Source organism: Electrophorus electricus, chromosome 23, assembly GCF_013358815.1.
Source record: "Electrophorus electricus isolate fEleEle1 chromosome 23, fEleEle1.pri, whole genome shotgun sequence".
In the NCBI taxonomy this organism is placed as follows: Eukaryota; Metazoa; Chordata; class Actinopteri; order Gymnotiformes; family Gymnotidae; genus Electrophorus; species Electrophorus electricus.
Window position 1 is genome coordinate 7,914,560 of NC_049557.1, and position 25,464 is coordinate 7,940,023.

A 25,464-nucleotide genomic window follows, 5' to 3' on the forward strand; every position below is an offset into this window, starting at 1 on the left:
TGGTTTAAATCCAACCTACTTTGTATTTTGTTAGCTGACTACTTAATAATCATAGAATACATTTGTATTTAGAAGAATCATGAAATAGACAGCATACCAGACCAGTTCTGTACAAAAGACAAAAGGTCATTGATTTTGTTGTTTTAAAATAAACTACTTTGTGGTCTCTGTGATATTCAATCTGGCGGTGGGGTGGGGGGGGGGGGGGGTGTCACATTTTCTATTTGCCACAAGTTTAGTTCATCCTAATTTTGCCACCTCAGTGTTTACCCTACAGTTCTGAGGCTACCATAGGTACAAATTGTTAAAGTTAAGACCACCAATCATGCCCAATTTTCTGTGAGTTGCTTTTCTGTTATCTCGAACAATGAATGCTTATCAGACTAGAATTATAAAAAAGAAAGAGAATTTTGTCTTCAAAAAAATGTTACCCCGAAAGCTGAATGTCCAGAGGCCTTCAGTGAAGTACATGATGTTAACAGTTTACAGAAGTGCTAGTGTGTTCTCGCCATGCTTGCCAGAAAACAGTAGGAAATGTTTTATTCATGTGAAGACTTGTTTCTTCTCATCTTGTTATATAGTGATTCAGTGATTTTCAGCTGTATTTCTGTGGCAGACATAAAACCTGCCACCTGCCTTTCACAGCCTCCCTGATTAGCTATTAAATCATACTTGGGCTTATACAAGATCCCACTTCTGCCCTCTCCAACCCAACTCAGAGGACCTGAGAAGCATCTCTTCCTCCCCTCATGCATGTTGAATGGGGCATTATATTTTTGTTTCAATCACATTGTTTAAGCATAAATATTAATGAAAATGAAAGGGAATTATTCTGCCTGTTTTACAAAACTGCCTTAAAGCATGCTCTGTTGTTTACATATGTAAACAGAACATGAATCGGCCATCAAGAGGAGTCTCTCTCTCTCTCTCTCTCTCTCTCTCTCTCTCTCTCTCTCTCTCTCTCTCTCTCTCTCTCTCTATGTGTGTCTATTTCTCGGTCTCTGCTCCACTGTCACTATGGTTTTACACAAAGAACATATGGACTGCTCAAGGCCTCTCTGCATATAAAACATTAAATATAGATGGAAGACACTCAGCTCTACATACTGGCATAGCCAAGCAGATGACTAGGAAGCTGAAGAAAGTGGATGGTCCAGCCTTCCTATGAGCAACCTGTTGCTTAGAGGGATACCTCACCAAAAAAACGCTAGCATTGCTAATAATGAGTGCAAGCAAACTTGCACGTTTTAGTGTTCTTCAATGGCATTTTTATTATTTAAATGGTTCCCACTGTGTTTTGACATGTTGGTGTTTTCAGGTATTCTTTTAACAGCAACAAATGCATCACACCTGCTCTTGCACTTGCAGCTATCAGCATTTAAAAGTGAGCTTTTACTCTGAAAAAGACAATACAGTTCTTAAACATGGTTCACAGTGTGATGTGACAAATTATGGGGATCAAAATGCTTATTTTTACACATATAACATTTTCCATTATTTTAATTTAGTTTTAAAAAGAGAAACAATTTGTTTTTGGCAAAGGTCATGCAAGCTCGTGGTGAAGCCAGTGCATATCATTTTAATGGGTGAGATGTCACCTTGGCTTTTCTTTAACTAAACTAAGAGGGATTATACGGGATGGTTGTCCACTTGGTGAAAATAGCAATACACAAATTTCTAATTGATGCACAGCATATTGTAGGGAGTGGGCTGTCAACTGGTTAAATACTGCCACCTTGTGTGTGATGTAAGTACACCATCTAAAAGAACTAATCCACGCTGTCAATTCCGAGCAAGAAAACAAACAACAACAACAACAACAAAAACTTAACTAAAATTGAAAAAACATATTCAGGACTATAATAATGAACATAGTAAATTAATATAATAATAAATGAGTTCATATAGAAATGTAACAGAGACCAGACAGTTTCAAAAATTAGGGAAGAAGAAGAGAAACAGAAACAATAGTAAGCATTAAAAGAAAATACATGACAGAAATGATCAAGGACGCACATGCTATGGAATTGGCTAGTCCAGGCTCTCTGTGAGTACAAAGTCCTGCTTAGATTTTGTCTTTATGACTGGATTCAATCATACAATCTGACTAAATAACCTTTGGCCAAACAAAAACATCTCTTTCACTGTGACTCTAAAGTCTAAAACAGTAGAAGAGAACACTGAGATTAAGAACATACAGCCAATTATAAACTCTCCATAAAACAGAAAAACAGAAAAAACGGACAACAAAAAAATTCAGTTAAACACTTCCCTGCTATTTAACACTGTTTTAGTGTATCATCATACATAAAAATTACTTCGAGAAGGTTTGTCCAGACGATTTCAGATTTCGATAACTTTAAATTAAAAAAAATCCATGGACAAATAAAATAGTTGAGGATAATGACACATTAGGTAAACAGGCGTCTGAAACTAAAGAAACTGTGCATTAGAGACAAACCGTGAAACTATTTATAGATGACGCCTATAGATTATTGAATACTACCAATGAAATGGCTGATTTGTTAGTTTTTGTGAAATTCGGTATCATCCTTAAGGTCGATATTGTTTAATATAAATCACTTAGAATGTTTTGGTTAAAAAGCAACCAGTCACGCCCACTTTGACTTTTACACACGCCTCACTTCGAGTGCGGAAGTCATCATCATTAAAGTCGCTTCCTGCTTCCTGCATTAAATGTTCCGGTGTTTCTATGCGGTGACTGACTGTACACCTTTTCTAACATTTATGAATTATCATGGCTACTACCACCATTGCCTCCGCAACAGAACCTCCTGGGTTAGAAACACAGCAGCGAGACATCGAAAGCTTACTCCTGGAGCATGAGCTGCGTGTTGGGGATAGCTGGTGAGTGTGGCTCTGCCGTCTGGAGACACTCAGTCATACTCCAGAGGCTCAACAGATGAATTTTCTATCATAACCTAACTACCACCAGGTGGTTATAGACTAAATTAGCGACGAACCTTCTGGTGTTCCTGCGCCCACACTTAACGAATAACAATTGATTCGCCTGAATGTACCTCACGTTGCTAGGTTAGTGAACTAGCTAGCGTAGCTTAAGAATTGTTTAGCCAGCCGGAGAGCTTGTGACATTTTTGGTGGTTTTGCTTTGCTCCGTTAACCAGCAGGCTTTTGTTATTTAGGGATCAGATATGATCAGTGGCTATGTACCCAGCTCCGGGTGGATCGTCTGAAGTTGCTGGTGTGCCACAAACGCGGCTTCGTTTAGTGGTGGACGTGAAGCGGTCCAGCTATCTCGCTAGGTTAGCTGACTCTCTAGCTAGATAGGGCTACCCGGTTCAGCTGTTTTAAAAACTCAGCACACACCTACACCCTTCAGGCGGGTAGGTGGTGCTCACTGGACACTGTGATAACAGTCTCTAGACTGATTATAACGCTCCTCGCAGGACCGAAATGGCCAACTATGCGTATTTGTAATGGAAATGGCCAGACGTCTACCGTTAGCTCTCTTGGCTGGGTTAGCTAGCCTGTGTGACAGTTTCGGTTTGCGCTTGTCCGTTGCTCGGTTTCGTTTTGTGAGGAGCGCTCGAGAGGAGCGTCTCGTTCCGCACGCGTAATGTAAGCCTAGGTGGTGACGGCACGAGCGCCGCGCCTCGTTTCACGTTCAAATGTCTGTTTTCCGACGCTGCATAGCGCCCATGAAATGCTCGCAGAGCAGCCGTCGAGCTCTGATGCGGCATATAAATGTATAGCTATTTCATTTAAATGGATGAATATTTATCGTTCTTGACTAGAAGGCAGAGGTTGGATATAAATGTTGCGGATGTGAGTTACGCTGAATTTGAACGTCGGCCGTCAATGCAGGTATCTGGTGGGAAACAGATGGTTTGACTTGTGGAAGGAGTACGTGACGGCAGGAGACCAGAATGCTCCGTCGTTTCCCGGACATATTGATAACACCGAGCTCTATGAAGGTGAGTCTCATCTTACCATTATATGAGTTGTTATACGACACGTGAAATATCTTAAAAGTGCTAGCATTCACGTTTGAGTGGGTGCCTTTCTGCAACACCGAGAGAAGGCATTGGTTTACTCCGTGCTTCTCGAAGGCTATAAAATTGCAACAAGATCAGCCAGACGTAGTTGTGATCTTGATGTTGAGCTTCAGTGGATTCAGCACAGATTGTGATGCTTTTTATTTTTTTAAATCAAGGACCATCAGGAAAAAATGAAGAATTGATGTTCTTTCAGAAATGACGTCTTGATGTAGCGATGCTGTAGATGTGATGATTAAATCATAGCCACATACATTAAATAGCAGTGGACATGCATGAACAATACTGTAAAATTCTCCTCATGAGAAAATCAAGATGCATGTCTTGCAGTCCTGTGTCAGTAATCAGTGTCTGACAATATCACTATTGTTAACAGGCTGAAAAAACTCTTAAACTTGTTACCCAATCTTGATGCATATGACCACACTCTTCAGCCAATCAACAAGCACCGAGTTCCACACAGCATCGAGCTGTTGTATGGGCACAAGGGTTGGGGAAACGGCCACAAACTTTAGACAATATTGCCTGTATACATAGAAGCACAACTGAGGCATCCACAGAGCAAGAATTAATTCCAATCTTTTTTTTTCACATGGGGTGTGATTGAAAAGCAAAGCAAGGATATAAAACATATATGCTTCCCCACTGCAGGGTTTCTAAGTTCTCAGGGAGCTTCCGGCAGCGCGCATTATTACACATCTGCACCAAGATTTCAGTGTTCTTGTTGGCTTGACGGAGGTGTGTTGGGAGCTTGGGGAAAAATAACAGACATGGTTTAACCCCAGGCTTTATTGCATGCTAAGGAGAGTAGGGGGTCTGCACTCAAACTAAAGTTCTAGATCTTTTAAACCTAGTCTTCATGACTGGAGAGCAGCGTTCTCTATGGTTTTGTCTTCTGCTGTTTGCAGACTTGGACTCATACCGGCTGAAGGAGAGACTGGTGGAAAATGAGGACTTTGTCCTGGTTCCAGCTGAAGCCTGGCGTAAGTTGCTGTCCTGGTATGGCTTGGTGGATGATCAACCTCCTTTGGAAAGAAAGGTAAAATAGGGACCATCCATGCAGCTAAAGCCCCATTTACACTACTTGATTTATATCCTGATTTCATTGTTCTTAGGAGCATCCAGGAAACTGACAGGTGGGGTAATTTACGGGTGGACTAACAGTAGAGATGTTCTAGTCATTTAAGTTCTGCAACCTGCAGATAGAATTATAGAACACTGCCATTCTCAAACATTAGTCACAGAGCATGTGAGTAGATTCATTTTTTAAATGGTTAAAAAAATGGAAGGCTGGGTGTTTGCTTTCAAACCTGTATACTAGAGGTTGTCCATCCGGTTCTCAGGGACCTCCAGCCAGACCATATATGTTCTAGGTCCCAACATACTGTCAGAGGTTCAACAGCCTGAGACTGTCTGAGGAGCTTGAGGACAACAACCTGGGCTGGCCAGGATTCCGCAGTGTCTGAATGGAGAATCCCTGCAATATGCCTATTGTTCATCATTAGGATTTTGGAAAGGAAGCAATTGAAAGATTTCTGTTATTTTGTTTTGGGTCCTAATTAAGTGACAGACCCAGATTGCCAGGGTAAGGGTGTTGAATTTGGGTTAAATTTGGCCTGCTGGCAGTTCTGTGCCTAAACTCTGAGTACTTTGACCTCCTCTTTTCCAGGTTATTGACCTTCCAAGCACAGTCAAAGTTGAGATCTACCCAGTGGAAGTCTTCCTCTGTCTCCATAGCGACATGGACAACATTTTAACAGCTCAGTTCAGCCGAGCAGACACCATACGTGAGTAAAGTTTTTGAGAATAGTTGTTTAAATAGGATTTTAAACAAATTGGGTACACTTGTCATCACATTAGCCTTTAATTTGGAAACACTCTTCCATTGATGAATGAGAGTGATGCTCCTATATATACTGGCATAGCGCTGCAGGCTTTCATTAACTGTGACATTAGTGTAGTTGGTCTGAATGTACCTTTTAAACCAATGTTTCCCAGTCCATATTTTTTGCTTTGTCCCTCTTAACAACACAACTGTGCTAGCTGTTCAGTGTCCTCGATTGCTTCAGGTGTTATGGGAGTTAGGGCTTAAGCACTACCTTAGGAGATGTGAAATGTTGACGGTGTGAGGTGCTGGTAGATTCACATGGTAGTTCATGTGCACTGAAGGAGTCCTGTGTACGGCTTTGAGGTAGATGCTCTTCGAAGCATTTCTTAATGTATTACACAGAGGTTACTCACTGTTGTAACAGTTTCTTTATATTTACTTCACATCCCAGTTGTTTACCTCAACTAGGTAAACAACAGCTGGAAATCCCTTGCTGAAATGTGTTGGGAAGATGGTACCCAACAGATGTGTGGACTCGGTGGGTGCAATCAGGATTGGACTAAGCCTCTCCCCTCTACAATAGCTATTTCAGCAGGGCAATAGAAGTGTGTGAAGCATGTAATAAATTCAGGAAAACACGCTTAAAGTGGAGCTCCGTCCCTGGTGCCCACAGCTTCCCGCTGATGTCATTAGCCTCCGTGTGCAGCTGCTCAGTGACCGATTCATTAGTGATGGCTGTATGACTACATGGTATATGACAACCTGCAGATACTCCGATGAGCATCTGGATGTGTTTGTAGGAACAGATGGGGCGGAATGTACGAGTCCTAGTGGGCTCTCTGTTAAGAAGGATATTTCAGAAAAACTTTATATTTAGCATCTAATTTAGGTCCGCACAATTGTGTGAGAAGCCTCTTAAGGCAGTCCCTGGCCAACTGGGACCATAGTGTGACATTTCTGTATTACAGCCCACAGTGGGTCAGATTTTCATGTTTGGGTGCATCCATCCGTGTGTGCGTGTGTGTGCGTGTATGAGATAGTCAGCATTCAGAAGCTGATACAGAAGCAGTTTGATGTTCCGGAGAATGCTGAACCCAGACTGTGGATGAAGAGTTCTGACACCAGCTGTGATAGGCTACGCAATGTCCATATGACTGTCCTCGATTCCTGCCTCACCTCCGGCATGGTAATCTCTCACACGTCCGTTTGCGTACACAATAAACACCACTGCACATGATCTCCCTCAGACAAGTTTGCCATGTGGCCCATCTGTCTGTTCTACCACAAACGTACTAAGTGGCTCTCCTCTACAGTAACTACCACGTAATGTCAGTATGTTATTTTCATTTGTTTAATATAGTCCAACTATTTTTGTCAGTCTACTAGTTTTTGGTAGGACCCTGTGTTGATGAAACTACTGTGTGCATGCGTGCCTGCATCTCTGTGTGTGCGCGAGTTTGGCTATCTCTGTGTGCACGCATGCATGCCCGTGTGCGGACAGACAAGTACAGGCGTATAAGCGAGTGACTGCGGCTTTGTTGTGACACGTTCTGCTCACTCCACAGACTGTGATTATGGAGATACGGAATGCAGACGGCACCTGGCCCAGCTCCAGACCCCAGATCATGTGAGTGAGCCTGCACCGTTGGAGCCCAAAAGCTCACCTTCACTCACTGCTGTTGGCCACAACTCCTGCGTGCTCTATACTGTTACTGGTCCAGTTCCGCTACAGGAGGAACCTCTCTCACTCTGCAAAGTTTTGTTTTCTCTGCTATGCCACGCTTGGTTCAACTCAGTAGGTATTTTTTAGGCCATTCTTGGGCTGAGTCAGGTGTGTTAGAGTAGGAAACCTCCCCGAGTGTTGCGTGTGCATGACGGAGTGTGAAGACCACCATGCTGTAGCCGATTGACTAGGAGAAAGCCCACATCATGGACGGAGACGCCTGTCGTGGGGGCATCAGGCGAGCGAGCTTTCAAAAGCAGTAGATCCCAAGTTGTTGGTGAATGTTCTGTTCATGTAGACAATAGCAACTTACTTCTGTTTTACATAAGTTTAAAGCAATGGGGTGTCTGGAGCAGTTCAAGAAAATGTAGGCACAAATTTCGTCCTGCTGGAAGATCAGCATGCCTGACGCAGTCTCGCTTTCACATATTAATGCTGGCAGAAAAATGTCTTTCAGTAACCGGTTTTGCTTGGAAAAACGTCATGCTTACAGTGTCAGAAAGGATTACCTAATGCCGGTTTTGATCTTAAACATTGATAAAAATGTCTTTGAAACTAGCTCAGTTTCTTGGTCACAGACACCTGGGGGGGGGGGGGGGGGGGGGGGGGGGAGTGGCTCATCTCTAGGTGTGTGTGTGTGTGTGTGTGTGTGTGTGTGTGTGTGTGTGTGGCTCATCTCTGGTTGTGTGTGTACAGGAGGAACTCCATGGAGGACCAGGATATGTACCGTGGGCAGCCTGGAGTATGTGGCCTCAACAACCTTGGCAACACCTGCTTCATGAACTCTGCCCTGCAGGTCAGAAGTCATAGGTCATGCTATACATCACGCCTTCGTTAGCTAAAGGAAAAGAGACAACCTTATGCCAAGTTATGATTTGTTACATTAACGTGGACACTAACAGCTATGCCATGTAATTGATGAGCATCTGAAATGTAGATCCATTGGGCTGATAATTGCATCACTGTACTGACACAATGGTACATTCGCCAATAGACCTTTTCATCGCATCATATGTTCAATCTATCATTTCATAATAATATGGATAATATGAAATTCATCTAGTGTTGACTGTGGCTTTAATTTTGTTTTGTGAGTTTTTCATAGTTTAGTAACCTCCACTCCCCTTATTAAGGGTCTAAGCACGTAGTTCTGTAGACACAAGATTCATTAAGAAGGATAATTTTCACTGCTTGTCCATGAGCAGATGAACCATGAAGAATAAACCAATGTCTCCCTCTCACTGTCTCTCTCTCTCTCTCTCTCACTCTCTCAGTGTCTGAGCAACACGCCGCCACTGACGGAGTACTTCCTGTGCAGTTCGTACCTGGACGAGCTGAACTTCACCAACCCTCTGGGCATGAAGGGCGAGATCGCTGAGGCCTTTGCCGATGTCATCAAGCAGATGTGGTCAGGGAGACACTACTCTGTGATGCCTCGTGTCTTTAAGGTGCAAAACGTTACACAGAACGTGCGCCACTGCTCTAATGCTCCAACTGAATTATACTGCAGTTTTAATTTTATCGTTATATTTAAATTCTATTTAAATGCTTCTTGTCTGCATAGTTTATATTAAAGTTTATGATTGTCATTATCAGTGGTGATCTAATATACGTAAATGTCGATCAAAAAACTCTATACTTTAAATAGACATTTTGTGGTATGGTAGTTACTATAATGTAGTGCATTGTTGGGACAGTTAAGGTACTCTTGTACAGATAGCACACAGTCACAACCACATGCTGTCCACTGGGGGGCACTAGTTTACTTCTGACGATCTCTCAGGGTGACCTACAAGAGAGACAGTGATGAGAGAAGCTTCAGTGTGGAGGATACTGGTTGGTGTGACACTTAAACTCAGATGGCACCTCTTCGTACTCCTGGATTGGCTTTGGTTCTCTTGTGTGCCTTGGTGATTTTTTTATTTTATTTTTTTTTGCTGGAGATTTTGTAAAAATGTCAACCCTAAGCTCGGATGTCACTGCTTGGGGCTGTTGGTCTTTGCTGGCTGCTGTTTGTGCCAGACCCAAAGTTTCGGAGCTATGCTAGCATCTATGTCCAGGGTTTTCAGATAAAACATACTTACTTACATGCTTGTTTGCACACACTGAAGTTAGGGACTTTGGTCAGTTGGGAGCCTAGACTCGAGCAAAGTTAGGAGTCATTTTAAGTAGACTCCTAACACCTGTGTGTGTCTGTATGTGTGTGTGTCTCTGTGTGTGTGCAGACCAAGGTGGGCCATTTTGCCTCCCAGTTCCTGGGCTACCAGCAGCATGACTCCCAGGAGCTTTTGTCCTTCCTGCTGGACGGCCTGCACGAGGACCTCAACCGCGTCAAAAACAAAGAGTACATCGAGCTCAGGGACGCAGATGGCAGACCAGATCAGGTCCCTGCTCACCACACACACGCACACACACACACACACACACGAACGCACACATCCATCCACGTGCGGTTGGCAGATACGCACACGCAGCGCAGACTAGCCATGGACAGTATGCAGATGTTTCTTTGTCAGAGTTACAATTAAACCAGTTAAAGCAACTACCTTTTGACCACAGGAACGATTACAAGTCTGTGCTGATGCCATGGTCCTAGAATGTGGCCCAGAGTAGCATTATAAACTTATTATTGCTGAATGACAGCCGTATTATTGAGTGACAACTTCATGCCTCACTTTCAAAGAGTGCTTCCACTCTGCTTTGTAACTGTAATGATTTATGTAGTCTATTGTTCTCGAGAGGAAGCTCTTTTTCCACCACACCTACATATAACAGCACAATATAAGACAGCAGTACTGTGGTGAGACTCCCAAAATCAGTAGGAGTGTCCTGAAGACTGAAGGTGTTTGTTACAACGCTCTTCCCAGAGCACACCACACAGGAGCGGGACCCTCTCACTGCATATAGGGGAACCGTAGGAGTGAATTTGAATTCTGCTCCAGTATCTATTTTGGAAGTGTTAACATAGAGGGGACAAAAGGATCAAAAAGTAATAAAGAATCCCTGTGAGACAAGCATGCTCAGTGCCCCTTAGACACTTATTTCTGGGTTTAACGGGAACCTTCATGTGTTTCCAGGAAGTAGCAGAGGAGGCGTGGCGTAACCACAGGCGACGGAACGACTCTGTGATCGTGGACACATTCCATGGACTGTTCAAGTCCACGCTGGTTTGCCCTGAGTGCCACAAGGTGTCTGTGACCTTTGACCCTTTCTGTTACTTAAGCATACCCCTGCCAGTTAGCAAGGAAAGGGTCATGGAGGTGTTCTTCGTTTCCCTTGACCCTTTGGCCAAACCTGAGCAGGTACACATCCTTACAACTCTTATGACCGGTTGACCTTTCCTTTAATGAATATTTTATGAAATGCTAACTTGTGTAACAGTGACCTAAAGCTTGTGTAACAGTTACATAAAACAAGTGAGGATCTGTTGGCATGCTTTTACCAATATAGTGCTGCATAACTTGGGCTTTTGGCAACATTTGTTCCTTTAGGTGATGTGTGTCCTAAAAAAAGATCAGTAAGTTCCCCTGGTTTCTCTCTCTCGCTCTCTCTAGCACCGGGTAGTCGTCCCCAAGGCTGGCCTGGTGTTTGATCTGTGTACAGCCCTCTCTCAAGCCACACATGTCCCTGCTAACCAGGTGACCTTCAGAGCTGCACAGCTGTCCCTTCATTTAGCATGCTGGTTAGGTCCACGCTGCAGATAAATGCACTAAAGCCCTTTACAAAACTCTTGTATTTTAACAAGAAGTGTGTGTGTATATAATGTGTCCTGGCTTTTCTCCACTGACTCATTCAGATGGTTGTGGCAGATGTGTTTAATCATCGCTTCTACAAGATCTACCAGGCCGATGAGTCTCTCAGCTGTATACTGGACAGAGATGACATCTTTGTGTAAGCTTTGCTTTTGTCTGGTTAACAAACCTACTGTGGACTGTATATTTGAGCAGTAGTTTTGAGGTACGATGCTGCCGTATTGCAAAATGTTTTGGGGACCAAACACCCAGTTAGTGCTTATGCAAAGTTTTGCACCTGCACTGACATGGGTGAATTAGCACAGCTGGGACCAAGACATTGGAAATCAGCTCATGCTGTGGTATTTTCAAATCCACTTTATTCTAGTATTTCATAAACATACCGCCTCTTTACCAAGCAGAACAGCCTCTTTATACGCGTTTCATTATTGGTTGGAACAGAAGCAACTCTAGACTGTGATTGGTTATAATTTTGACACACATGTCCTGACCTTACATCAAACATTTGCAACATTATTATTATTAATATTATTATTATTATTATTATTAAAGTTGAATAAATTGAAAGCTGTATGCCTGCCTGCTCTCTACTGATATGTGGAAGCTAAAGATCTGTTGCAGTTTCTATAGCCCAGTTTAGTAAATGATACTACTTAAATATATTTAAATACTTAAATATAATTAGACTATGTAATCTAACTAATAACTGAATACAAGCATGTTTCCCCCATTAGAACAGGTGCCAGAGAGCACACGTAATGGCACACTGCCAAATTCTCTAACTATATGTTAATGTGTTATTTTATCTGCAACAAACAAGATCAGACAAATTAGTTGTGGCTACGAAATGCCACCCAAATAGCCGATGAATCATTATGTACAGGACGTCATGTATAATTAGAAACAATACAGAATCTAACTAAGCCAATTAAAATACCAGATGAGACAAATGTATCTGTTATGGAGTATCAGATAACTTAGAACTAATTAAAATGTAAAAAAAAAAAAAAATCACAACTTGGTAATTAGTTGTATGGAGTTTTATACATGGCTTCAAATTAATCAGGGAAAGAGAGGCCTAACGAGACCTATTAACAGTTGGATAATACATCTAGTAAACTGTGATTCAGTCTAACCCAAACCCAGCTCACATAACCTTGCCACCTATTACTTAAAGATGAATTGTCCTACCTGTTCTGTGCTGGTCTACTTCCTGATGTGGCCCTGTAAGTAGCTGGTCTCGTGGGCTGTGTTCATACAGGTATGAAGTGAGCAGCAGCAGCGTGGACCGGGAGGAGGACGAGGAGGTGCTGCTGGCCGTGTACATGCGCGAACGCTCCCAATACCGCGACTACGGCTCCGGCGGCAGCTCCTACAGCACCACCCTCTTTGGCCACCCGCTCCTCATGGTACTGTGGCGGAGCCAGTTCACCCGCGAGGCTCTCTACCAGATCTTCCTCCAGCGGCTAGCGTGAGTGCCCACTGTCCAGCCCCGCCTGTAGTCCTACTGAAAGGGGAACCATGGGTGGAGAGGGAGGAAAGGCAAATGCCCATCACCTGTGTGAGACGGCAGAACCGCACGTGAACTGGTTTAGCTGGACAAATGGCCCTTTTCCACAAATGTGGAACAGGCTCCCTGCCAGTTCCTACACCTTATTTTTAAACCAGTTGGTGCATTTTTGCAAAAAATGAACTGGTTCTGGAACCTGAAAAGTTTGTTTCCATCTGTAGCCAGAGAATAGTGGGCTCTTCAGCGCAAACTGTGACGGGAGCTTGACTGCATTATCATTAGCCTACATGTAGTGTTCTTATATTTCCATGACTATTCATTATTGTCAAATTAATTATATGAACATTCTATTTATTATTTGTAATAATTGTTTAATAAAATTAGTTTTTATCATTTAATTAATATAATTTATCACCACCAATGGTTGATTTCTGCTTGCTTTTTGGATAAACCAAACCTCTTTAATAACAGCACAAATACTCTCAGGTAATCTATGTGCTCCACCACCTCGTTACTACTGTTTACTTCCGTTGTGCAGCGCTGTCTGATGACACATCCTTGGTTCCAATAAAAACTGGCGCAGACGTGAGCCAGTTCTCGGAACAGCACCAAGGTACTAAGAAGCCTGAATGGAGCCTGTTCAAGCAAAGTTATTTTGAAAAGGGCTAAAAAAGAACCATTAAAGGATGTACTTTCATTAGAAGAGCCGTTGTGCAGAGCAGACCAGATGGAAATCTCACTCTGTGCTCACGGAGCGTGACTTTCCTCCATTCCAGTGATTGATGTCCTTTTCCCTCAGAAGGCATGCTGCTCTGAGGTCCGAGGGAGTCCATGCCACTCATGCGTTTTTGTGTTTTATGAATTATTTAACAGCAGAGATCCATTATTGTCGTTTTTGTTGGAGATTTTTCTAGATGGAAGAGAATTTCAGTGTAGACGAACAGCTTAATGTGTTAATAACGTTCCGATCTGTAGAGTTGCATAGCCCTCAGGCCCTGCTGCGCGTAGGGTGTGGTTGGTGCAGTCTCTCCGTTTGAGGGGCGTGTCCTCATCCAGCAAAGTTCAGTGGTTTTGTTTGTTTTTTTTGTTTTTTTTTACTGCTTGAGCTGTGGCTTTGTAACTAAAGGATTCAGAAATGTGCGTTGAGGCACAAGTCAAGCCTGTAGCAATGTTTGGTTGGACGTTTGAGCTACAGGGCTGTCTATTAACTTCAGGCTGATTGGTAGAACTGATCCACCATTTTTAGGCCACAGCAGTTTGGCACTGAATCAGATGTGCTGACATTTTAGAGGTGAGTCAGTGGTTAGCAGTTGCTTTTAGAGCTGGGTCATGTTTACAGGATGTCTTGTATCTTCATAGCATAGTTTAATCAGCCTCTTAGCTGAATCATTACGGGGTCCGTTGTGTCTCTGCAGGCGATACGTTCATCAGCCAGACCCTGAGGAAGTGGAAGAGGAAGGCGAGAACGAAGAAGAGAATGATGAGGATGAAGAGTCGCATAAGAGTCAGACCAATGGAGTGGGTGGAGGTAACATGTTGCATGATCTCATTTACCAAATGTTCCTTAACAAACAGATATTTGTTGGTTTTTTTTGTTTTGTTTTGTTTTTCCCCTTTGTGTCATTTCATCTATAAAAATGTTTGTCTTTGCTTCACTGCCACACAGATGAGATTGAGGAAGACTCAAAGGGAGAAGGGCCATCCAAGAAAAAAGCACAGGAGAACGCTCGGGATGATGGACAGAGTAATGTCCAGTCAGAAGCGAGTCACAGCAGTGAAGGGGAGGAGAAAGCAGAGGAGGAGGAGGAGGAGTCGAACAGCGAACCGGAAACGGGTGGTAGCACAGAGGAGGGCCAGATGGCTTGTGCCAGTACAGACAACTCCCAAGATGCCATTGATGGGGAACAAGGTGCAACACGGGCCTCTGGGAAAGAGGCAGATGATGATGAGGAAGATGGGGAGGAGCCCATCGCTCAGGCCAGTAAGAGGCTGACGGGCAGGCGGTGCTGCGCTGTGAAAAGGAAGAAACAACTCTTCACCATCCAAGCCGTGAACTCCAACGGCACGACGGAGAGAGGGATGGGAGAAGGGAGCAATGCGTTCTCCTACAGCAGTGAGTCCGTGCCGTCGTAGCCCAGACAGTCCCTACCTACCTAAAAAGGAACGAAGACTAATTTGGACTGAGTGGCATAATCTCATTTGTTTACACACACTTAGTAACTTTTCATTACTTATTAGTATTAGTAATAGTGATAGTGATTAGAAGTAATAACCTTTTGGTTGAGAATTTACGTGTGATATCCACTGGGTTGGTGTGAAGCCCCTTGTAAAGTAATGTAAGATTATTACCTAAGAGCACAGCATGGCAAATAATGTTGCAGTAATTGCTGGAAATGTATGGATCAGACTCCAGAAACAGTTCTGATAGGGGTCATTTTATTCATCTTCTGTGTCCAAACGCTTCTGGTCCAGTAAATAGAGGAGAGAACTTTCACTTACAGATGCTATGTAGATGTGAACCCTTGGCCAACTTCTTTTCCAAAATGTTCTTTCTCCACATAATTGAGCAGTGAGGGTGGGAGAGAATGCATGTGAAGAGGTGTGTGCATTCTGAGTGCTTATGGGAGGAGGTGTGTGCATTCTGAGTGCTTATGGGAGGAGGTGTGTGCATTCTGAGGGCTTATGGGAGGAGGTGTGTGCATTCTGAGCGCTTATGGGAGGAGGTGTGTGCATTCTGAGCGCTTATGGGAGGACGTGTGTGCATTCTGAGCGCTTATGGGAGGACGTGTGTGCATTCTGAGCGCTTATGGGAGGAGGTGTGTGCATTCTGAGCGCTTATGGGAGGAGGTGTGTGCATTCTGAGCGCTTATGGGAGGAGGTGTGTGCATTCTGAGCGCTTATGGGAGGAGGTGTGTGCATTCTGAGCGCTTATGGGAGGAGGTGTGTGCATTCTGAGCGCTTATGGGAGGAGGTGTGTGCATTCTGAGCGCTTATGGGAGGAGGTGTGTGCATTCTGAGTGCTTATGGGAGGAGGTGTGTGCATTCTGAGCGCTTATGGGAGGAGGTGTGTGCATTCTGAGCGCCTATGGGAGGAGGTGTGTGCATTCTGAGCGCTTATGGGAGGAAGTGTGTGCATTCTGAGCGCCTATGGGAGGAGGTGTGTGCATTCTGAGCGCCTATGGGTGGAGGTGTGTGCATTCTGAGCGCCTATGGGTGGAGGTGTGCATTCTGAGCGCCTATGGGTGGAGGTGTGTGCATTCTGAGTGCCGACGGGTGGAGGTGTGTGCATTCTGAGTGCCGACGGGTGGAGGTGTGTGCATTCTGAGCGCCGACGGGTGGAGGTGTGTGCATTCTGAGCGCCGACGGGTGGAGGTGTGTGCATTCTGAGCGCCGACGGGTGGAGGTGTGTGCATTCTGAGCGCCGACGGATGGAGGTGTGTGCATTCTGAACGCCGACGGGTGGAGGTGTGTGCATTCTGAGCGCCGACGGGTGGAGGTGTGTGCATTCTGAGCGCCGACGGATGGAGGTGTGTGCATTCTGAACGCCGACGGGTGGAGGTGTGTGCATTCTGAGCGCCGACGGGTGGAGGTGTGTGCATTCTGAGCGCCGACGGGAGGAGGTGTGTGCATTCTCAGCGCCGACGGGAGGAGGCGCGAGCTTTCTGAGCGCCGACGGGAGGAAGCGCGAGCTTTCTGAGCGCCGACGGGAGGAGGCGCGAGCTTTCTGAGAGCTGATGTGAGGAGGTGTGAGCGCTGATGTCATGTGATTTGTCTTCACAGCTCAGCTCTATGTGGCTATTGACTGGGACCCTGACATGAAGAAAAAATATTACAATGAAAATGAAGCAGAGGTAAGGGCTTTCTGTACGGCAGGATTCCTGTTCTCTACTGAATCCACTGTATTTATAACAGATCAGATATAGGGCCCAAGATCTGTGACTGAAACACTCTAAAATGGAGCTTGCAGTATGCAGCATTTTCACAGGTTTGGTTTTCTCAAACGCTCAAAAATGTTTGTTTTTTTCCATATGTACAGAAGTATGTTAAAGACCAGAGCATGGACATCCCCCAGCAACAGCCCACAGTGCAGCTGCAAGCGTGCATCGAGCTCTTCACCACGGTGGAAACGCTCGAGGATGAAAACCCCTGGTAAGCCACTCCACCCGCAGATGGTCGCCCCCGAGAAACCCATGCCCTGCACTCTGCATAAGCAGCCGAGAACAATGAATGCCCAGCACAGTTGAGCAGGTAGCTGCCATATCACAGAAATGTCGACTGTCTCTAGGTCCCTGCAGATTGGGTTGGGAATGTTGTAGCTCAAGAGGCTGTGTCTTGGATCACACACTATACACTATATTATTAGACATTCTTACACTATACACCATGTACTTCACCTGTATTTGACATCATTGAACCATGACAGAATAGCCTGCATAGGAGCAATGCTGATCTAAAAATGTTCACACTATGCTTTTTGATCCTGATTTTGGAAGTAGTCTGCTGAAATTGCTTGATGGGTCAGCCATTTTGAAACATTTTCATCTTTTAACCAGTTTAACATTAATGCGTTATCTGGCTTATCAACATTTCGCTACATTTTCATGGCATTTCGTAGTGTGAACACTGTACTGGTATACTGGAAGCCAATAGTTTGGGCACAGTCTCAGCAAGTCCCTGCTACTAGGCTCATGGTTTAGCCATGCTTAGTTTATTCTAGGAGGGTGACCCTGCAACTGCTGAAAGGGGACCGTGACTCTGCCACTGGATCTTTTCAGGTACTGTCCAGTGTGTAAGAAGCACCAGCTTGCGACTAAGAAGTTGGATCTGTGGTCTCTTCCCGAGGTCCTGATCATCCACCTGAAACGCTTCTCCTACACCAAGTACTCCCGTGAGAAACTGGACACTATTGTCGAGTTTCCTCTGAGGTTTGCACAAGTGTTTGTCTCTGTCTCTGTTTCTAAGTACACAAAGCTTTCAGAAATACAGTGGTATTTGAGCTAGAAGTCATTAGGCTACAGACATTGGCCTCTGTGGTGTATGTATGGTGCACTGTATTGAGCTTGCATCCCATCATGCATTGCAGGAACCTGGACTTTTCTGACTACCTCCTGAGGAAGACTGGCACCAACTCTGAACCTCCCAGCAGATATGACCTGATTGCTGTCTCAAACCACTATGGCGGACTCCGAGACGGACACTGTACGCTTGAATCGTTTTAATGCCGTCGTAAAGTGATAGTTGGTGGTGCTGTAGTGTTCATGTTGTTTTGGTCTAACTGTCCCTTCATGAACGTTCAGTGCTGAAGTGCATTTGGTGCATTTCCGAGCGATGAGCTGTAATTCCCCACAACCTGGGTTGGCAGGCTTATTTTTGTCCCCTTTTTATTGTCTCCCCAGATACCAGCTATGCTAAGAACAAGGACGATGGCCAGTGGTATTACTTTGATGACAGTAAAGTTACTTGTGCAAATGAGGAACAAATTGTGGTAAAAGTGAATTGTATACTTTGCTTTTGTGTAATGGTGCGGTATTTTATATTACCTGATGTTACATATCCAGTTGAAATCAATTTTTCTTGATACTACTTTGCACCAAATGAATCTGGTAGGAGGTCATCCACTGTAAGTTGTAGTTCACATTCTTTTGATTGAATGTAGAAGTCTGCAAGAATTACAGCAGCCAGAGAATGTTTAAGTATGCTGTTGAAATTAATATGGATATTGACTCACTCACTCTCTCTCTCAGACCAATGCTGCCTATGTGCTGTTCTACCAACGCCAAGACAAGATTCGCCAGCCCACCCTCCCTGCCCCTGATGATCACATCACTTCCTTCAACCATGATGGACTGGCCGGAGCCATGGAGTTAGACTGAAACAGCACTGTTCATGCTTTTGTTTGTTTTTCTCTCGCCTTCCTCCCTTCTCCCTCTTTGTTTCCATTCGGGCCCACTCTCAGGTTAACGGGGGAGTTTGTTTTTAGTTTGTCATCTTTTGTTGGTGGGTTGGTTGTTTTTACAAAGAATAATAAAAAAACTTGAACCTCTTGCCTCTCGTCTAACCACCACAGGAGGTGAGGGGCAGAGGCTACTCTCTCAGGCAGGTGCAGAGGTATCATGGGTAGGGTACTGCGGGTTGTAGTTCTTTCTTTACGCGAAGCACACAGGAACTGGTTTAGCTGGTGGTGGTAGGCTGACGCGTAGCCTGATTTGTTTGCATTGTGTCGTCTGTTTGGTTTTTTTTGTTTGTTTTTTTTGTTTTTTTTCTTTTCCTCCTTTGATGTGGATTTAAGAGTTTGCATGGGCTTGTGGGTTGTGTGAGTTTGGGATGTAGGAGTGTTATGCTGCCATTTATCACTTGTTCTAGTTAGTGACTGCTTTTTAGATGAACTGATTTTCTTTCAACCACATCCTTAGACTGTGTTCGTAAAGATGGATAGCCGATTTAGTGCACAAGTGTGGAGGTCAAGTTCAGAAAGTAAAAAATCCTCTCCAGGATTTTCATCTGTCTGGATTTACTTAGTTCAAGACAGATGGTGGAACTAATCTGTGGAATCTGTTGGGTGATACAAAATCAAGGGCTCAATAATGCTCCAATCCAAATACACATCCTTGTTCCTAAAGGAACTAGAAAGCTACGGTTGTGGCTTTAAGCAAGCCATAAGTCAGTTGGAATTCTCCATTTATTTTGTTACTTTTTTCCTGAAACTAGGCATGATTTTTTTTTTTTTTTTTATGCAGTTTATGGTGGCCCTTGATTCAGTTACACTTGAAGTTATTCTGGGTTCAGTGTTGTAAACTGTGAATGCAGCCTCGTGTGGGATCGGCCAAGTGTAGCACTATGCTTCTGCTTCTTTTTCTTACTCATTTCGAAGGCGTACTTCACACAGGCTTACCAGCGCAGCAAACGGGGACCAGCCGCCATCAGGATGCTCCTGCAAGCTATGATGCCCTGCCTGCCAACTTTTATTAACTATTGGTCAAACTGTTCAGTTTAACCTAACACTAGACTTTAAAGGCTTTTGAATGGAGAGCTACAACTGATTATGTAATTCAGTTCAAAAATAGGATAGTCTGGATTCTGGTCCATTTTCTTTATATTTTTAAAATTGCCTTCAAGAAAGAGATTCATAATGCAGTTTATTTGGGCAGTTTCATTTTTGTTGTTTTGTGTCTCAGTATGGACTGTTACTGTCAAATGCTGGGGGTTGTGGGTGGTCTGTTTCTCTTTTGAATGCTGGAACATGCTTTAAAGAGAGTTTGGCTCAAAATTTTCACATGGCTAATAACTAATGAAGGCTTATAGCCTTTGTACTTTTACAGCCATCTTGGCATTTTTTGATCGTTATTCTTCTTAAGCTTGGGTTGAGCCCTTTCTTCCCTCTCACATGTATCAGGGACAGGGTCGTCAGAAATGTAACTGTTGGAATACGATTTCTGCGAACCTCTAAGATTCGCATACTGTGCAAAAGTATTTTAGGTGACTGTGTGAAAATAGCTTTGTGTCTACTCACTCACTTGTAAGCTATTTATTTTTCATAACTGTCAGATGCAGACAGTGAGTGAGTTTTAATTCTGATTCCAGCACATCTATGTCTCTGCTGTGCAAAGCAGGAGCACAATCTTTTTCCCCCCTCTTTTTGTATTTGTCATTTACCATTGGGAAAGAACCCCTGTTGCAGGACACAAACAGACATATTTTTCAGCAACATTTGTATTTATATCTTTAATGAAAGGGTTTGAAACAAATGAGGATACAAATATTGCATTCTTTTTCATTAATTGTGTGCAATTTATAATGGACTCTTTGGAGCAATGAGAATATTTCAGTAAAGTGCTTTCTGGATAGAGCTCTTAATGATTTTTAAAAACATCTGTACAGTATTTTTGTATCATAATATCTTTGATCATGTGGATCAGATGCTGGGGTGGGTGAACTTTCATTTTATTTTGTTAATAGATGAAATATATATATAATTGTATACTCATGTTTTGATATGAATAAATCATTGTGGTATTGAGGTTTAGATTTTATGCTTTGATATTTCATGGATGTTTGACTTCCATCACTTCACTTTACCTCGAACAGAATCTGGGATCTTGTTAAGAAGCTCTCATAAAGTCTTCCTGTTATCACCAATTGTTACTCCCCTTGGGTACTTGCAGTATTCAGCTATTTGGACCACCCATCAAAAAAGTGATGTCTTATTTAATACCTTTGGCAGCCTCTTATTATTTAGCTTGTTCCTCATAGTGGGGGGAGAATTGCTCTAAATAACCATTGCTGCAGACAGAGGGATCAGTCTGTTCGCATTTTTGTTTGAATTACTGGAGTTTAAACTTTTCCAGCTTGTTTAACAAATGGTGAATGATGAACTGTCTTCCACATTTTCAAAAGTAGAGGCCTGCAATTTTTAAAATGTTTTTAAAATATTGCTGGATAAGAAACCGTATCATTGTGTAATTTTAGACATTCCATTCCAGCTTTTATCTGAAAAGACATCCATAGCCTAACTCCCGTTGCACTAAGATGGGTACTTCAGCTGGGCAGGCCTGGTGTCTTCTTGGCATCTACTCCAAAATGCTTAAGTTAAAGCTCAAAAGTGTTGTTCTAAGCATCACAGTAGGATCAATATCTTACATGTATGCATTAAACATGTATGTAAAGCATCCCATTTCTGACCAGCACAAATTGATTCAGTTCTGAATATTCAACTGAATATGCAACTGAATATTCAAAATCCTTCCACTGCTCACTTTAATCTCCAGCTGTAGAACAGGCTAAAGCAACTGCCACAGTATTCCAGTCCAGTCTGCATGCTTGGGCCATATGCTGTGATCCATAGTATATTTCTGCACAATGTTCAGCAAATAACTTGATCACCAAATTGGCATAGATCTGTGTGAAATGTGTTGGTCAAGCAGTCATCCATGCAAAACTATCCTGTATAGAAATTATGCTCTGAATAAAAGACTAAGTTGGCTTGTGAAGTGTCTTCTCTTGACCACATGGGTTATGTATGCGTAAAACTGAATTGTTTTCCTACAATTGTTTGATTAATTTCCACATGAATCACCCCTAAAAATATGTGGTGAACTGCACTTACCATTTAATCAGCTTCATCAGACATCAGGCCAGATTCATTTCTAGATCACCAAGGGTGCCATAAAAATGTTCATGAAGTTGCTTTATTCCATCATTTGTGACATTTTCAGGCATGTTGGCACTGATCAGACTCTAGTTTTTACATTTTTTTTTTACAAGAAGAGACAATTGAAGATGAAGGAAGGCACAGGTGGTATGAGAGGACTAGCTGTGAAAAAAGAACCCAAATTAAATCCTTGGTTCAAAACACACTACCAGCCACAGTAATACTGAAGACGTGTTATAATATGTTGTGCATTAATGAAAGTGCATACTAGGTGAGTGGCAGAAGAAATTGCAGTTCATTAGTACTTCCCAAACACTCTTTACATTCACAAGCACTCAATAAAGGGATAAATCTATCAAATTGCTCTTCAATGATCTGGTCCAAATATAAATATAATGAATTTGAAATATATTTCAGATACAAATCATCCAATAACAATAAAGTGCCAATCAAGCAAGCAACATTTCAAATGTTATTGGACAATCACAAAATGACATCACTGGCAAACTCAGCGGAAGTTCAGGTCTTTGGACAGTAACTCCTCCTCGACTTTCTCCAAGGCCCACTTGTGTTCAACAATCTCCAGAGCTTCCCATTCACTCTGGAACACAGGGATTAAAGGGCTGTTTGAAGGGTTTGAAAAAAAGATAACCAGCCCAAGATATAAAGAATTTCCAAAGCATGCACTTGTAAATACAAAAGAACAGCATCTGCCTCGCAGTTTAGAGACAGTTACAAACCACAAAGTCCTGACTTAGAAAAAAAAAAAAAAAACGAGGTCTGGGACTGCAACTACACTTTGGTTAACCCAATATGACTGATGGGGGGGGGGAGTCCTTCACTAGCCAGTGTGCTCCAAGTAAAAGCAGTTTTGAAATCAATACATTTTAAATTCATAAACAATGTATTATATAAATGCTCTAGAGGTGTTATAGTATTTAATTCAGCATTGCTCACCTTGAAGGCCTTGTTAGAGTCAGGTGGCATTGCCATAGCTGCTCCAGTCATTTGTTCCTGCATAATTCTTGACTGGTCAGCAGCTGTAAACATGCATAACCATCACGAATGGATTTTGATGAATCTATTAAGTATCGGTGACTGAAATTAAGTCTGGTTTCAGGCATGATCCTGCATCCAATTTCAAGAAATTCTGTTCAAAATGGATCAATAATCTGTGAGTCATGCACACCCTCAGTGAAGCATGTGTATAACCAAGAGTCAAATGAGCTCACCATTGTCCTGTCCAAGTATAAGAGAGTACATGCTCCGAAGCCCAAAGACATTGAGAAAGTACCAAGAGGCTGAACTCACCCTGCAAAAAATAAGATGGGTACAAACATTCTGCACACTAAAAAGTAACCACTATAAAGAAAAGCTTTAAGATGTACAATGGCGCTTTACAGGACTTTGCACCAAAATGTCAACATTTTAGGCACACGCACAAAAATATTTTAACCACAGACCATTCTGAAAGGATCATGTTAATACATCTCTTATCCATTTGCTATTTGTGGCGGTTGGTGGACAAGCTATTGTTTTAGGTAATAAAGAACAGAGAGGAGGGACCAAACATGTAGGTATCCAACCAAAGAGGCAGCAGCAGTTATGTACCAGGATGCATCCAGCGACAACAATTCAATCCCTCTCTGCAGCATGGGTTTAAATCTCAGAGTCAATGGGAAGGGGACCTTTGCTGTGGGAAAAGAAGCAAGCACAGTTGTGCTGGTCAAACCAAAGTTATGGAACAAGAGTGGACATAAGCTTTTAAATTAAGGCTTCCTTTCTTTTGGGCAACATTACTCAAGAAAGCTTTGAACAACTTTCAAACTGTAACTTATTTTTAATCTCTTTCTTTAGGTTCAGTGCTAGATTGCCAGTGCACTGGAGTATTGGTGAAGAATATTCCTTATTTAAAAATGTTGCATTGCACAAACGTAAATTTTGGAACCTGCAGACAAATTATACAAAACGTAATGCATGAGCGGTCAGGCCATTAAAGAGGACCACGGACAGAGTTATGCTTTCCTAGAGCATGAGGAGAGACAGGGATGGCTCTACTCACTGGTAACAAACCCAGAGAAAGCCCAATTGATCCATCCACCTATTAAAATCATTGGCAGCACGTTGGTGAGGTTTCCTTTCATCATGTCAGTCAACATGCTGGTATCTGAAAGAGACAGGTTAAATCTGTGTGTCATTTTCAACTGTAGCACTACAGATTTTAAAGCACCTCACGTAGTGTGTTCAGTGCTGGGGAGCCGAAAACACCAGTCCCAGTTTAAAGCAAACCCACTCTGCATTAGTTAGATAAGCCCTTTACCAGTCATAGGGTTTTTGGGCACCACTTTTCTCTTGACCTTCTTGAAGAATCCTGTTTCAGCATTGTTGAAGTAATGTTTTCGCATGGCAAATGACTGGAACAGGACAGAGACCAAATGACAATCAGAACAGAGAATAATTTAGTTAATAACTTAAAAGACATTCTACTCAAAACCAGCTATTATGGTGACATATTACATTTCTATTGTTACCTTTTATATACACAATTAATCCGCACTGTTATTAATCGTGAACACAGAAAATATTGGTACCTGTTTGGGGAGGTATTTCCCATTCTCTCTCAATATACGGCTACGCATTAACACCTGGCTGCAAACAAATCGGTGAATAAATCGGCATGTACCTTAAACATTAACAAATTGGTTTTAGCAGCAAATTCTTTTGAAGATATCTTAGCTACCTGTCAGACACTTGTTCGAGGTCTACTTTTTTATCGCTTTGTAGAAGTTGAGTGACATAATGACGCAGAACACCAACAATAAATGTGATAAAGACTATGGGCAGAACTACCCACAAACGGATACTGGAGTCCAACAGCAGCTCAGGTCCAGCCATACTGGGGCCAAGCAAGTGCTCTCAATTGAAAAGATAGGCTAGCCAGCTAGCAGTCGAGCTAACAAAGTCATTAATTACACTGGCCCTTTATCGTTGTTAAAATTAAAGCATGGACCAATAGTACATCTTAAACGATTTATATACAGTCTAAAAAATAAAATCAGATGGCATGCTATCTATCTAGAGCAGATATCTTAAAAACCTAGCTAAGCAAGCTAACCCTAACTAAACTTTTCATGGGTATGCTAGTTAGATAACCTTAGCCTTTAAACCTAGACAGCTACAGTTAGTGTTTTTTAAGTAAAGAAAAAACATCTAAGTAGCCAGTTATTTCGTAAACTACACCACAGCAGCCATCTAAGTGTCTACTTTCCTGCTAGCTTCAGTAATAGTGCACCACACGGACAGCAGCCTAGCTAGTTCATCTGCTGGCTAACTTTTTGACCTTTGAATTACAGAAACTATATATTTAGCATATACTTAGTTTCCCTCGACGTAAGATATAGTATAGTATAAATAAAGTAATGTGAAACGATGGCTGCCGTGTAAATTGATGTTTTCAAAGTATAAA

The 25,464-nt window shown here is 42.7% G+C and overlaps 2 protein-coding genes across 2 annotated transcripts; one reads left to right on the forward strand and one right to left on the reverse strand.

Annotated features, from left to right (window-relative positions):
- The first annotated feature begins 2,690 nt into the window (after positions 1-2,690).
- usp11 (ubiquitin specific peptidase 11) lies at positions 2,691-22,169 on the forward strand. Its single transcript, XM_027023558.2, has 21 exons — positions 2,691-2,868; positions 3,847-3,956; positions 4,946-5,076; positions 5,707-5,824; positions 6,906-7,051; positions 7,431-7,492; positions 8,285-8,384; positions 8,863-9,036; positions 9,814-9,972; positions 10,666-10,890; positions 11,143-11,226; positions 11,385-11,479; positions 12,602-12,811; positions 14,266-14,378; positions 14,517-14,963; positions 16,631-16,701; positions 16,887-16,999; positions 17,626-17,775; positions 17,934-18,049; positions 18,247-18,335; positions 18,595-22,169. Exons 1-21 carry the CDS (start codon positions 2,759-2,761, stop codon positions 18,721-18,723), a joined length of 2,952 nt encoding a protein of 983 aa, XP_026879359.2. The 5' UTR covers positions 2,691-2,758; the 3' UTR covers positions 18,724-22,169.
- Positions 22,020-25,425, reverse strand: zgc:86609 (TMCO1/EMC3 family protein). The gene is made up of 8 exons (XM_027023559.2): positions 24,739-25,425; positions 24,590-24,647; positions 24,319-24,412; positions 24,061-24,165; positions 23,610-23,691; positions 23,231-23,310; positions 22,956-23,038; positions 22,020-22,599 (listed from the first exon to the last, which is right to left on the reverse strand). Exons 1-8 carry the CDS (start codon positions 24,891-24,893, stop codon positions 22,507-22,509), a joined length of 750 nt encoding a protein of 249 aa, XP_026879360.1. The 5' UTR covers positions 24,894-25,425; the 3' UTR covers positions 22,020-22,506.
- Between the last annotated feature and the right edge of the window lie 39 nt (positions 25,426-25,464).

Bases quoted from the DNA above. Each gene is read 5' to 3' on its own strand.
- zgc:86609 (XM_027023559.2), bottom strand. From the start codon at position 24,893: ATGGCTGGACCTGAGCTGCTGTTGGACTCCAGTATCCGTTTGTGGGTA. The intron at 24,166-24,318 runs GTAAAGGGCTTA...TGTCTCTTTCAG, and splicing joins GCCCAAAAACCCTATGACTG to ATACCAGCATGTTGACTGAC. The intron at 22,600-22,955 runs GTGAGCAATGCT...CCTGTGTTCCAG, and splicing joins ACTCTAACAAGGCCTTCAAG to AGTGAATGGGAAGCTCTGGA.
- usp11 (XM_027023558.2), top strand. From the start codon at position 2,759: ATGGCTACTACCACCATTGCCTCCGCAACAGAACCTCCTGGGTTAGAA. The intron at 2,869-3,846 runs GTGAGTGTGGCT...CCGTCAATGCAG, and splicing joins CTGCGTGTTGGGGATAGCTG to GTATCTGGTGGGAAACAGAT. The intron at 18,336-18,594 runs GTAAAAGTGAAT...TCTCTCTCTCAG, and splicing joins CAAATGAGGAACAAATTGTG to ACCAATGCTGCCTATGTGCT.